Source organism: Urocitellus parryii, chromosome 7, assembly GCF_045843805.1.
Source record: "Urocitellus parryii isolate mUroPar1 chromosome 7, mUroPar1.hap1, whole genome shotgun sequence".
NCBI lineage: Eukaryota > Metazoa > Chordata > Mammalia > Rodentia > Sciuridae > Urocitellus > Urocitellus parryii.
In genome coordinates, this window is record NC_135537.1 from 141,148,176 (window position 1) to 141,162,570 (window position 14,395).

The following is a 14,395-nucleotide window of genomic DNA, read 5'->3' on the forward strand; positions in this document are numbered from 1 at the left end:
AAGGACCCAGGAATTTAGCATGGGACAGAGTCAGAGAGCCCCAGGGAGAGGCCCAGGAGCTGGCTGAAGGCAATTTTGTATATATAATGTATTATATGGGGTCTGAGCTCCAGCCAGAGAACAATCTTTTATTTCTGTTGTTTCCTTATTAAAATGGTGTTTTTGGAAAAAAAAATCAAGCAATGTTCAGGTGGATGGTGCTTTCTTGGAGGGAAGGAGGGTGGTAGATGAATGGGACATGAACCTCAGGATCATATGGTATGCTGAACCCACTAACCAATATCCCTCAGCTTTTATTTTACATGCAGTTGAGTAGGCACCATGGTCCCCAAAAGGTCAATGCAACAAATGGCAGGTGAAATTAGAGCTTCCACTGGGTGGTGCCACAGGGGTGAGAGCCTAGGAACCCAGCTGTTCATTCATTCCAATATCTCACTTCTTCCTCTAATAGATCTAGAAGTGTAAGCTGGCACATTACCAAACCTTTTTCAATGTCACTGGATTGCCAACAAGTCCCAGGAATCCTGACACATCTCTCCTTTCCCTTCTTTTCAAGCAAGCAAGCAAGCAAGCCTTGGTAAATTGGAATAGGGATCAGAAACTGAACTCCTGGACATTAAGCCTTAGTTTGACTTAGCCTCAGAAACCATCCAGATTGTCAAGAGCAGGGACAATGAAGTTTAAGGGTTTGGTACCTAAGTTAGGCAGAAGCCCAGGGGATATGGAAAGAGTGGCTAGGTGGGATCCACTTGACTTCCCCCTCCATATATCCCACAGAGCTTCCTGAGATGAAAGTATCTGCTTGGCGTAGGTCCCCAGCATGCACATTCCATGCTTGTTAGAGGTGTGCCTTGCATGGCTGCTCTCCAAAATAAGAGCAAGGGAAATATGGGAACTCAAAAGCCAGAAGACAAAAGTCCCTGAAATAAATAATAGCAGCAACCAGCACCTTCAGCTTCTGAAGTCTTCCAATTGGGAGGTCTTGACCACAAATCATGGCATTAGACAAGCAGCTTTGAAGGAACCATAAGTTCCAGTTTACGCAGAATGCAATGCCTATATTAGCCACAAGAGGTCGCTTCCAAAGGCATCTGTATCCCACCTGCTCTTCCCCAATTCCTCTTAAACAACTAGCGCAGGAGCTCTCCAAGGTGGCACCAACTCCTGTCACCACTAGGCTGACCTCATCTTCCAACTTCCAAGAGGGAAAGTGTGTGGAGTGTCTAACTCCCCTGGCACTTGTCAACAAAGTCAAGTCTTGTTTCCTTCATTGGCCCCGGCCTGTTCCTGTTCTCAGCTGCAAATGATAGTGATGATCAAAGCAAAGCTCTGCTTACTGGGTATGTGCCAATGGCTGACTTCTCTCTCCCATAATACCTTCAGGCTGACACAGCAGCATAACGGGGCTCTCAGCAGGGGGAATGAAACCAAAGAGGGCACATGAAGTGTTAACTTCTAACGGATTGTGACATAAAGTACAATTACAGGAAGAACAAGGTTTTGCCTCTTCCATACGAGCAGTCTAGCTCCCTTTCTGAGGATCACACCTCTGACCCATAGCCAATAAAGTCTGTTGTTTGCTGAGGCTGACAGAAGTCATAAAGCAGTCGATTTACATGACATTCTTTACTACTGCGAGAGCTTACTCTTTTAAGGTAACAAAATAGTAATCAGAAGAGTGAAAGTTTAGGGCTGGGGTTGTAGTTCAATGGTAGAACACTTGCCTCACCTCACATGCGTGAGGCACTGGGCTAGCTCCTCAGCACCACATAAAAATAAATAAATAAATAATGATATTGGGTCCATTTACAACTGAAAAAAAAATTTTTTTTTTTTTTTAAAAAGGAGCTGGGGTTGTGGCTCAGTGGTAGAGCACTCACCTAGCACGTGCGAGGCCCTGGGTTCGATCCTCAGCACCACATATAAATACATAAATAAAGGTATTGTGTCAACTACAACTAAAAAATATGTATTTAAAAAAAAAAAGGCAGAGTGAAAGTTTAGAAAACCAGAAACCTGATACTGCACACACTCTCACCCCCACCCTAACTCCTCCTCCTTAATGTCCCAATAATTCCTTGGAGACAGCAAGCATGGCCTAGTGGACAATGTCTGGTTTGTTAATCAAGAAATGTTTCATGCTTAGGTTTGCCATAAAGTCACTTATGTGAGCTCTGCAAATCACTGCTCCATACGTCCAACTGGAAATGAATTAAATTAGGTGGTCTCCAAGCCCGTTTCAGTTTTACAACTCGAGAATGTTATGTGTGTGCCTTCACATTAGAAGTGGGCAGCAGCCAGACATGGTGGCGCATGCCTATAATCCCAGCGACTCCGGAGGCTGAGGTAAAAGGATAAGAAACCTCAGCAAATTAGTGAAGTCCGTCTCAAAATAAAAAATAAAAAGGACTGGGGACCGTGGTTCAGTGGTTGAACGCCCCTGGGTTCAATCCCCCAAACACTCCTCCCCCCCCAAAAAAAAAGCAAGGAAAAAAAAAAGCGGGACACATATACATGTCAACAACGATAATTAAATGCTTATTGTCAGAGACAACCACGCAGCTCCCTCCACATTTGCTTCATCCACTGTCTGGAGTAGTAGACCAAGGGAAGGGGAGGGGCCAGAGCCGAGACAGAAGCATGACTCTCCGCCCAGAATTCGAGGTGAGAGGGTTCAGACTACAAATCCCAGTACACAGCTCGGCAGCTCTCAAAAGTATCCCTTCCCAGAGGGCAAACCACTCTCCCTGATCCACCCTACGGTACAGTGCACCGCACGCACACGGAACTACGACTCCCACAATCCATCAGAACTATCGCGATTCTTGTTCCCAGAGTGCAAAGCGCGCCCATTCGCCCTTTGACCCCTCTGCGCATTGCAAACTGGGAGTTGGAGTCCACTGTAAGTCAGGCAGCTGGGCGTGGTCAATTATACGGACTCTCGGCTTTTGGCTTCATCTTGAAGAACAGTTCTCAGGGAGAGTTTTCAAAAGATAGTAGTAATAAGCAGGTGGAACACCCCACAGTGCCGTCACCATGCGAGGCAGGGATGGTCGGGCTACAATTAACTGTCGGGAGCGGGAGCGATGTGGGAATAGCAGCCACCCAGTCCGCCACCAAAGGCGTCGTTTTTTGTCGCAATGGCTTTTCTTTTCGCTTTACTAATATGGCGGCCTGGTCCAGCCACACCTGACGCCGGAACCAAATAGTCCAGTACAATATCCCAATGAATACCGCTATCGCCGACAGCCTACCAGCTCCATCCATCACCACATCTTGCTCCTTCCTGCTCGTGCCTGAGGACTTCAAGGGCACGATAGCCCATGTCCCGTTACCAAAATGGCGAAAAGAGAAGCTTTCTTTTGAGGGCCTGCAGGTGACAATACGCCTGCGCGGGAGCCGGCAGTGTGGTTATGGGGCGGGAGGGGAGCACGCCCAACACGCCTGCGCGGGGAACAGCGTCCTCTTGGTCTACACACAAAACACCAATGGATGAAGAGTCCCCAGGTTCGTGCGGCTGCGCCATGACCCCTGTGAGCTTTCCCAGGCGCCTGCGCGAGACATCAGGTCCCGCCCTTTTAGCTCAGTACGCTGGCGCAGGGCAGAAAGGCGGGGCTTCGGGGCTCCAGACGGATGCCAGCGCGGCTGCGCGCTGGGGGGTACCCCCTTACCGCGGCTGCGCGGGAGCCCGGTCGCCGGCTGTCACTGCGGTTGCGCGCGGCGAGCCGCGATCCCGGGGCGCCTGCGCGGGTGGCTTTGCGGGCGCTCGCGGTAAGTTTGCGCCAAGTGCGCGGCAGCCGGGACGCAGACGGCGGCGGCGGCGAGAGGCGGAGCCCGGGGACCACCCCCCAATACCCTCCCCCAAGTCACCTCACGTACCACAACCTCACCTAACCTCTCAGCCCCCCCCCATCCCCCCAACCCCGGGATGGCAGCGCCCGCCAGCCTTCCCGGCCGGACCAGCGGTCGCCAGCGCCGGCTTTAGCCTGTGGGACTAGGCCCCGCCGAGGCCTGACCCCCGGAGCCGGGACCCACTGTGCAGTCAGCCGCTGGGCCGGGACTGAGGGGCCGCTCCCCCCTCACGGCCCGTGGGGAGGACGCTGCCGTCCCAGGAACTGGGGGCCGGGGGGTGGGGGGGAGCCTGGGCGAGGAAGTCGGGACCCGTGTTGGGAAAAAAGAAGGGGAACCGGGGTCAGGAGCCCCCCCTTCCCCCAAATCCCCCCTCCCCCCGGGGTTGGGGGGGCCGGAGCAGAGAGCGCCCAGCCCGGGAGTTGGATGAATGTGGGAGAAAATGGAGACCAAGACGATCGTGTACGACTTGGATACGTCGGGGGGGCTGATGGAGGTAAGAGTGGCCCTCCTCATCCCCTTCCCCCAGCGTCGGGAGGGAACCTCCGCCCTCCGCCCCACAAAGCCTACCCTAAGCTCAAAGCACTAGAGCACCGGGGGAGGGGGGATTTCTTCCTCGCCCAGTCTCTCTTCCATCTTTGCAATTTGGGGGCTTGAGCTCAGTCTCCGAGGACGTTTGCAGCAGTTTCACCTACCCGCCGCCCTCGATTTTGCTCTCCCGAGTTCCAGCCCACTCCATCTCGTTGCACCGGCGGGCCTCCCCACCCCCTTCTTGTCGGCCCCTTTGTGCTTCCCCCAACACGTCCGGGTACCGGGCTTCGGGCCTCTCCGGAGCTGGGCTTTGGAGTCCCCCACTGTCCATACAAGGAAGTGGCGAGAAGGGAACCGCGCACCCTCTCCCCATCCCCCTACCCTGATCCTCCCCATTTGGAAGAAGCTCTTCTCGTTGTTGTGCGGCAGGAACGCAGTTAGGGTGGGCTCCCCCTGGTTCCGGGGGCTGAGAGGTTCTGGGAGCAGCCTGGATGGGAGGAAGAAGGACAAAAGGGGGGAGAGGGGTGGGTGACGGAGAAGCCGCGCCGGGGGGGCGACGGACTGCCCGGGAACTCCGAGTATGCACACACGCTGTTTGTATGTGTGTGCAGCAAATCCAAGCTCTGCTGGCTCCCCCCAAGTCGGACGAGGCAGAAAAGCGGAGTCGGAAGCCGGAGAAGGAGCCCCGAAGAAGCGGCAGGGCCACCAACCACGACAGCTGCGATAGCTGCAAGGAAGGTGGAGATCTCCTGTGCTGCGACCACTGCCCGGCTGCCTTCCACCTCCAGTGCTGGTAAGGTCTGGGGACCCCTTTGGAGCCCCTTGGCTGACCCTCCTCGACACATTCCTTCACCTGGCCTGCCCCTGCCTGCTGAAATAACGGGCGTTTGTAGCCGCTAGCTGACTCTGCAGCCGCTGGGGCGAGCGCCTCCCCGCCCCCGTGTACTGCCGCGAACTGGCCGTTTTGCAGGGACCGGCAGCGGTGGGTCCGGACCCAGGGGTGGGTGTTGGGAAGAATGAGGCAAGCCTCATCTGAGATTGGAAGTCTCTGGGGAGTCGGGACCGAGCGGGCCGAATACGGCCGGCTGTGGCGGGGGAGGAAGGGGAGGAGCTCCCAGCTCAGTGCAGCTCGGCTGCTCGCGCGCCCGCCACCTTCAGGGCTCCTGCGGGGCCGGGATCTCCTCGGGGTGGGTGCGCGGAGCCCTCGGCTGTCCAGCCACCCTGGTCCAGACCTCGGCGACCCGGTGCTTGCGGCTGTGGAGGAAATCATGGAGGGTGTCTCTAGTTCTCCTGTTCTTTGCCTCTCTGTTTACAATATGGCGACCTGCCTTTAAATTATATTTTTATTCTCAGCGCCATTTTGGCTGCATATATGATTTGCAAACGTTTTCCGATGAAAGGTGGGAACAGCCCTGGAGTCCCTTCTGCAGAAGCTCCTTGGGGACTGGGACTGGGATCTCTCCGCTTTGGTTCCTTTCTCTGCCTCGGCTTGCCCCCTGTTGCCTCTCAGAGCTGCCTTCCTCCTCCCTTTTCCCTCCCCGCGCTGCCGCCTCTTAGGAAATCGAGCCGGGTTAGACAATTAAAATTGCCCTTGGGCGCCGATTTCACTTCTCTGCTCCGGATCGGCGAAGGTTCGCCGCAAAATTCTTTGCTGCCGGGGTAGGATTGTGTGCGGTGACTCCAGAAAGGCATTTTTAAGAAGCTGAGAACTGGAAAGCCTTGCTCTCCCCCCACCCTTTCCCCGCCCGCCTTTCTGAACGCGAGGGGAGGGGAGAGACCGAAGAGAGAGGGAGGGACCTGGGTTGATTGCCCGCTGCTTGATCCTCCTCTGCAGCTCAGCATAGAAAATCCGGCAAAGAAGAGTTTAAACTCCATCTTCTGCCTGCAGAAATCACCTCTGTCCTCTACACAAATCCCCCATTCGCCCAGCGAACCCAGATTGCATCTTGTTTTGTTCAGCAACAGTTGAGTGAGGCAGGCCTCTGAAAGGAGGCAGGCTGGAGAAAACATGAAGGAGAGAGGGCTATTTTCTTTACCACCCCTGGGTTTTTTTTTGTTTTGTTTTTGATGTTGCCTTTTTAGCTCACTGTTAACAGGTTGGGAGGGATTTCTCTTAAGGTCTGTCCATTGTTGCATTTACATTCCTTCTCTGGGTTTGTGAAATAGTGCCTACTTTATTTGTACTAATTACAGGTTTTGGAACACTTATTAGACAGATGACTGATACTAAGTCTGTGGTCAGAAGTTATGTGGGAAGTTCCCGTTACCATTCCCAAGATACTTTTGCCTAGAAGGGCACCCCATCTTAACTTGTAATGTTACACAGCCAAAAATGATTATCCTGGATGAAGCTTTGCTGCTGGCCTTTAAATTTTTATTATAAAGTGACTAAGACCAGCTGTAAGGACCTGTGATTTTTTTAGCTTTTCCTTCCTCTAAAGTGTAATCCACTTGGAGAAAATTCCTCTGAAGTTTCTTTTGCTGCCCTTGAACACAGGAGAGAGTTGTATATATTGTAATGCTTACAATCTGTATATATTGTAATGCTTACAATTTTTTGTGAAGGTTTGATATGTGTGCTTGATATGTTTGATATGGGGGTTGTAGACTTCCCTCTCCCCTCCTCCCCCAGTTCTAGGGATTTGAATCCAGGGCCTCACACATGCTAGACAAGGGCTGAACTACATCCTCTGGACACGGGAGGGTTTTTTTGTTGTTGTTGTTTTGCTTTTTGTTGTTTTTTGAGACAGGGTCTTTGGAAGTTGCCCACATGGACCTCAAATTTGGTTGCCTCCTGCTTCAACCTCCCAAGTAGTCACCTGGCTAGACTTTTTTTTTTTTTTTTTTTTTTTTTAAGAGAGAGTGAGAGAGGGGAGAGAGAGAGAGAGAGAATTTTTAATATTTATTTTTTAGTTATCGGCGGACACAACATCTTTGTTGGTATGTGGTGCTGAGGATCGAACCCGGGCCGCACGCATGCCAGGCGAGCGCGCTACCGCTTGAGCCACATCCCCAGCCCCTGGCTAGACTTCTTGATTTAAAGTGTGGGCTAATTTTTTACCCCTGGGATGAAGTGGTGTAAGTCTTATTTGTTTGACAATGCTGAAATTATTTAATAGAAACCTGAAGCATAAAAAGAGTGTTATTTTATCTGAGATTGGGCTTTTAAACTCTGAAACCTAACCTCTGAATCTCTTAATTAGATGTGGTCTAAAACTTGTCAAATTGTAATAAGCAACAGTTTCTGCTTTAGCTGGAAGGAGAGAAAGGAGAGAGAGGGAGGAACTTCTAACTGATGGTGAGAGTCCCATTTGTCCAGGCTGTACATTTCTTTGAATACTTTTTTTTTCTTTTTTGAGACCGTGAATGGGACCTGGTAATCAGAGATTTGAGAATTGTACTAAATGAGATAGGGTTGCTTCACATTTTCAATTTTTTTTTGAAGATGCCAGTACTAAATGTACTGTTGACTTAGCTGAGTTATTATCTAAATCACATCACTTTCTAATCATTGGTGAAAAGGCAGGAAATCTTTTGTGGTACTGGGGAATGAACCCAAGGCCTTGTGCATGTAAGTCAAATACTCTACCAACTGAGCTATATCCCTAGCCCTAGGAATCTTTTTTTAAATAGGAATTTCCTGCATGCATTTCATTTGATAAGTAAGACTTATCCTACTTTCCTGCCTCCTAACCCTCACTCACACAAAAGTAAAATACTTCATTAACCAATTCAACCAGCCTAGTGAGGTCAGGCAATTAATATTTCTGAAAAATTTTGATCCCTGAGTATGTTTTCATTAATTTGTCCTATTCATTGCTTACTTGTACCATACGGGCATGAGATTAGGCTACATGACTATATTTTCTCTTGCTTTCCTTTTGAACTAAGACTGGATTATTTAGATAAGTAGTGAAAATTTCCATCATATACAGAATGCGTAAGAGAGAAGCTGGAATTTGACAAATGCTGTAGGTGACAATCGCAGTGCTGCTTTCTCCTTTCAAAGTTCTGTGATACAAGTCCTTTCTCAAGTCTCTAGTGTCTCTTGCCAGTCTGCTTCACAGTGAACAGGATTTAATAAAATGTTGTAGAAGTGGCCTGGCACTGTGGCACCATCTGTAGTCCCAGTGGCTCAGGAGGCTGAGACAGGAGGATCGAGAGAGTTCAAAGCCAGACTCAGCAAAAAGCAAGGCAGTAAGCAACTGAGTGAGACTCTGTCTCTAAATAACATACAAGGGGCTGGGGATGTAGCTCAAGCGGTAGCGCACTCGCCTGGCATGCGTGCGGCCCGGGTTCGATCCTCAGCACCACATACCAACAAAGATGTTGTGTCCACCGAGAACTAAAAAATAAATATTAAAAAAATTCTCTCTCTCTCTCTCTCCCTCCCTCCCTCTCTCTCTCTCTTTTAAAAAATAAATAAATAACATACAAAATAGGGCTGGGGATGTGGCTCAGTGGTTGAATGCCCCTGATTTCAATCCCTACCCCACCCCCAAAAAAATGTTGTAGAAGGGATTTCTTGGCAAACTACCTCTGGTCTTAGTGACATTAGCCATAATTTTTTTGTTTTTTGTTTTTTTGGTTACTGGGGATTTAACTCATGGACTTGCTAAGTTGCTGAGGCTGGCTTTGAACTCTATAATCCTCTTGACTCATGGGGATTTTTCTAAGATAAATTACTGAAGGAAATGACTAGTCAGATAAGCTATTTTCATTGCCCTTTTTTTCAGGGGCCACAGTGTTGTTTTGAGGAAAACTCATCTCTTCCCAATTAGATGGGAAGCCATATTTTGGGGTTTTCTGTAATGATTATCTGGGAATGCTATAGGGAATGAATTATTCTGTGCTCAGTAGTACCATGACCTCACTGAAGAGTTAAAATTGAGAAGTAGAGGTCTTTGTTTAAGTGATAGTGTAATCATTTTATCCAAGTTTAACTGGTTTATCAATTATTCAGAGTGATAATAGGGGTTACTAAGCTTGCCCCTAGAGAACTGGAAAGAGATATGTTTTTAGGTGTTCCCTGGTGAAACTGATCTTTGTCATAATAATCATGCTATAAGTTGAGCTTTCTGAAAATTCAGATTTTCAGGGACTGATCCCTAAAAATCTGTTAAATAGTGTAATAATTGGTAGTGGTTTAGATGTTGCTGACCCATCTTTCTGTGTGAGAAATGGAAAAATTGTTGTCACTGATAGAGTGAATACCATAAGGCATCAGTAATGAGGCTGACTAGAAATTGGCTGGTTTCCTCTCATTGCTTTCTCATGGCATTTTGCTCCAGACAGGGACCAAAACGGTTGGATTGAGAAGTGCACCTACCTCTGCAGACCTCAACATGGTCCCTTCCCGTCAGACAGATTTCTGTAGCATTTGCCTCCGCATGTTATATTTGGAATTGTTGGCCGGCTTTCCTCTCTCTGGTGTTGGCAGCAAGATCCAAAATGAGGTTTTCGAAGAATGAGAGTAAAAAGGTCTCTGCACAGGCAAAACTAAGCTCAGATTGGAGTTTTGCATATTTAATTTTCAGTGAGTCATAACAAAGGTTTCACTCACAGACTCTAGAATAAAAATCTTTGTTTGAATTTCTTAAGGAGTGGGTTTTCTGTGATTTTTGTTGTTTAACTCCTCATTAGACTAATATCAGGTAAACAATAAATTAAAACACTTTTAACATTGTCTTATGAATCTGTTGTTTTTAGCACAGTAAATTCTTAGAAACCTGATGCTGAAGAATAGAGGTTACTATGTCTGAATTCCCTCTCCTCCCCTTACTCTGCCCCATCAGTAGTTAAATGATTCCATAATACACAACCTGATTGGTTTAGGTTTTTGTTTTTATTTATTTATTTGGTACCAGGGATTGAATCCAGAGGTGTTTAACCCAACCCTTTTTATTTTTTATTTTGAGACAGGATCTCAGTTGCTTAGGACCTTGCTAAGTTAAGGCTGGCTTTGAACTTGTGATCCTCCTGCCTCAGTCTCCCAAGTCTCTAGGACTTTAGGTATGCACCACTATGTCAGGTGCTAGTTTGATTATATGTTTATTTTGTTTCTTTCTTTCTTTTTTTTTTTTTTTTTTTGCATTTTCTGTAAGAATAACATGCAATCCTAGTCCTGGGTTTAATTCCCACCACTGCAGGGGGAAAAAACCAACAAACAGAGCAAGGCACAGTGGTGAGAACTTGAAGCCTTAGGAAAAAGGATCACTTGAGCCCAGGAGTTCTAGGCCAGCCAGGGCAACACATTAAAGCCCCCAACTCCAAATAAATAAATGAATGAATAAATAAATAAACAAAAAGTATTTGGTGTGTTTGTGGCCCAAATGGCTTAGGTTGAGAGAGGAAATATCAGAGATATTAAAATATGGAAAAGGAGGGGCTGAAGTTGTGGCTCAATGGTAGGGTGCTTGCCTAGCATATGTGAGGCACTGGGTTCGATTCACAGAACCACATATAAATTAATAAATAATCAAAGGTCCATCAACAACTGAAAAAAAATTTTTTTTAAAATGGAAAAGGAGCTAATACTCCTAAAAGGTGAAGGTTTCTGTGTAGATTAAAGAAAATACTTAATGGTACAGTTGGAATTTTTCATTTTAGACCTATTCCAAAATTAATTGCCATACTCCTTAAAAGGTAGGACGCAGTTATGATTTATCAATTTCCCACTACTCCTTAAGGCTCTCAAAGTACTTTATAAATGGGCTCCACTAATATATTAGGACAATTTGGGGCCTTTGTAAATTACTTAGGTGTTTTTTATAGACATGAATGTGCAAGGTTTACTGCCTTATTTTGAATCTGGAGGTGAGATTCATAATAGTCTGTTATAAATTCTTGGTCAAGTATTCTTCCAGGAATATTTTTTTAAAGCTGCATCAGGAATGTACAATTGTCTAATTTGAACTGTAAGGAGATTCAAGTAGTCATTACTATGTGTTGGAAGAAACTCACTGTATTTTGATATTTGTTAACCTCTAAGCAAAAGTACAAGTAATATATCAGATTACTCAAAGGGACTCAGTAAACCTTTTCTTTTCCTTTTTTGGTACCTAGGATTGAACCCAGAGTCACTTAATAATTGAGTCACATCCCTAGCCCTTTTTATTTTTTATTTTGAAAGGGTCTTGCTAAGTTCCTGAGGTTGGTCTGAACTTTTAATCCTCCTGCCTCAGCCTCCTGAGTCACTAGAATTACAGGTTTCCTGCTTCAGTAAACCTTTTCAACATTCACCCTGTTGCATTTACCAGTACTTCAACTTGTTTTCATGGTTGAACAATATTCTGTTGTATGAATGTACTAATTTTGTTTATCCATTCATCAGGTGGTAGACAGTTGAGTTGTTTCTGCTTTTTGCCGTTGTGAATAATGGTGCTGTGAACATTTGGATGCAAGTTTTTGTGGATATGTGGTTTTCCTTTCTTTTTAGATGTGCACTTATAGATGGAGTTACTGGGTCCTTTGGTAATTCTTATGTTTAGCCTTTGGGAGGAGCTGCCAGGTTGTTGTCCAATATGGCTGCATCATTTTATTTCCCCATTAGCAATGAGTGAGGGTTCCAGTTTCTCCACATCCTTGATAACACTTGTTATTATGTCTTGATTAAAACCATCCTAGTGGGCATGAAGTGATGTAAAAAGTTTCTTCTGTGAAATCTAGTCAAGATGGTTCACCATCTTGAAGTGAAAAAGAACCTTACAGTGTAGCTTCATATGTTGCTATTTCAACTTCTCTGGGTAACTTCCTAGCAAAAAAGTCTAAGGCTGAAAGTTACCCTAGAGGAAATAATTTAAAAAAAAAAAAACAAAAACAAAAACACCTGCCTTTGGGCAGGGTGCCCACCCAGACTCACCAGCCACAATAGAAAATTTCTGTTTAGGCACTTCTCATACTTGGCCTTATTTTAGGAAGTTTTTTGTTTTGTTTTGGCAGTGCTGGGGAATCAAACCCAGGATCTTGCCCATGATAGACAGGTACTCTATATCCCCAGCCCAGGAAGAAAGATTTAATTGCCTTTGTTTGATTGGTAACAGCTTGGGGTAGAAATACCTTCAGAGCAATTAATATGCTGTCTTTGGAACCCAGTTAACAAGATCAAAAAGTTGTTTGTACACTGCAGCATGCTCACCTGTTTATGTGTCTTTGTGTAAGCCTAGATAGTAGTAAATAGGGAGAGAATATTTGCCTGAAGGTTTTATATAGCTCATAAAAAGTAATAGTTTGCTTTAATGCTCCAGACAGGATTTTTGCTACCTAGAAATGCAGATGTCTTCCTTCTTAACAAAAATGGGTACAGTTTTTCTCCTACATATGACAGTAATAGAGAATTATTTGAAGCTGAATGTTGTGTTCTTTTGATTGTGAGTAAGAAATCTATCTCTAAACTTGCTTGTCCAATCCCCAGCCCATATACAATTCCTTGAGTTTGTGGTTAACAAGGCTACCGTGACAGAAGAGTCTCTTTGGACTTCTGATGGCCCCTTGCTAAATTAATGTGGCGCAGGCTCCTGGAAATGTATTCTCGTTTTAAGGTGTCAGAGTTTTAAGTCACCAGAAAATTAAGGGGAAAAAAAAGGTCTGTTTCCCCCACCTCTTGGCTTCTTCTTAAGTTCAAGGCCCTAGGGAGTACAACATGATCAGCTGCATTGCCATTCAATGAGTGACACTTATAAGAGCACCTCTGCATAATGCTAGTCTCCCAAGAGACACAGGACAGGAGTAGGACTGTCTCCTTGCCAGTTTCCTGAAAGAGGAGGACATTGTATTCAGTACAAGTCCTAGACCAAATTTCAGAAAGGCACTTTGCTACTGCAGATTTGACACTATGCCCAGGACGCATGCACAGGTCACTAGCTGATTGCTTTTCCCATGACTTGAGAGCAGTTAAGAAGAATGAGAGGGTGACTCCTTTTCCTGCCTGCAGGTTTCCAGATACCAGAATCCTCATCCTTTAAGCCTAAGGTATTTATTTATTTATTTTTAAGTCTTTTCTTTCTTTCTTTTTTTAGTTGTAGGTGGACACAATACCTTTATTTATTTTTATGTGGTGCTGAATATCAAATCCTCACATGTGCTAGGCAAGTGCTCTACCACTGAGCTACAACCTCAGCCCAAGCCTAAGGTATTTGTAAATCTAGGTCTCAGCAAATGAGAACAAAGATGAGGTTTTAGCATATTTTATATAGAAAGCAAAACTGAAGGCTACAAAATTTATTAATGAAAGAAAAGATTTGATTTTGACCCATTGACTGGAAGGAACTTGACCACTACCTGGAGCAATTGTTGAATTCACAATAAGCAAATTTCTGATGTACCTTGTAGATAAGTGAAGATTTTCATTTCTTTTTTCTCTTGGTGGTTCTGAGTATTGAACCCTGGGGCACTTTATCACTGAGCTATAACCCAGACCTTTTTGTTTTGAGAAAGGGTCTCACTAAGCTGCCTAGACTGGCCTCAAACTTGGCTGCCTCAGCCTCCTGGGATTACAGGCATTTGCCACCACACCCAGCTGGTGAAATTTTCTAAGTAATGAAAAACATTTTTTTCTCTCTCTTTGTAGTGCTGGGGATCGAACTCAGGGTTCATGCTAAGCACTGAGCTATAGTCCCAGCCCAGTAATGAAAACTTTGATTTGTTCATTCAGAGCCATTTGTCCTTCCCTTTTACTATCATTGCTCTGAACAGATGCTCACTAAAACTGCTTAAAAGCCCTTTCCCTCTTCTCACTGCTGTATAATACCAAGTAGTATTACAAATGAGAGACATGCAAAGAAAAACATTGATTGGGGGATGGGATATCTGGGTTATTGATTGATGGGATATCTGGGTTATTCCAAGGGGGTGATGTCTTCATTTAATACACACACAAGCAATTACATTTGCTTTCCTATATGTTAATCACTTTGTTGTTTAATTTTTGCCCTTCTCCTATTTCCTGATAAGTTATACAGGATATCTCCCAGGAAATGTTTCCCAATTTTGACAGAACAAAAAACACTTAAGAGTA

The 14,395-nt window shown here is 45.7% G+C and overlaps 1 protein-coding gene across 3 annotated transcripts in view; it reads left to right on the top strand.

Annotated features, from left to right (window-relative positions):
- Window positions 1–2,551: 2,551 nt before the first annotated feature.
- Phf12 (PHD finger protein 12) overlaps window positions 2,552–14,395 on the top strand; it is a 46,308-nt gene continuing 34,464 nt past the window's right edge. For all 3 annotated transcript variants that reach the window (XM_026388835.2, XM_026388837.2, XM_026388836.2), the window contains exons 1-2: window positions 2,552–4,345; window positions 4,992–5,173. In XM_026388835.2, coding sequence (XP_026244620.2) covers window positions 4,280–4,345; window positions 4,992–5,173 — 248 coding nt within the window. In that variant the 5' untranslated portion in view covers window positions 2,552–4,279. The remainder of the gene's footprint in view (window positions 4,346–4,991; window positions 5,174–14,395) is intronic.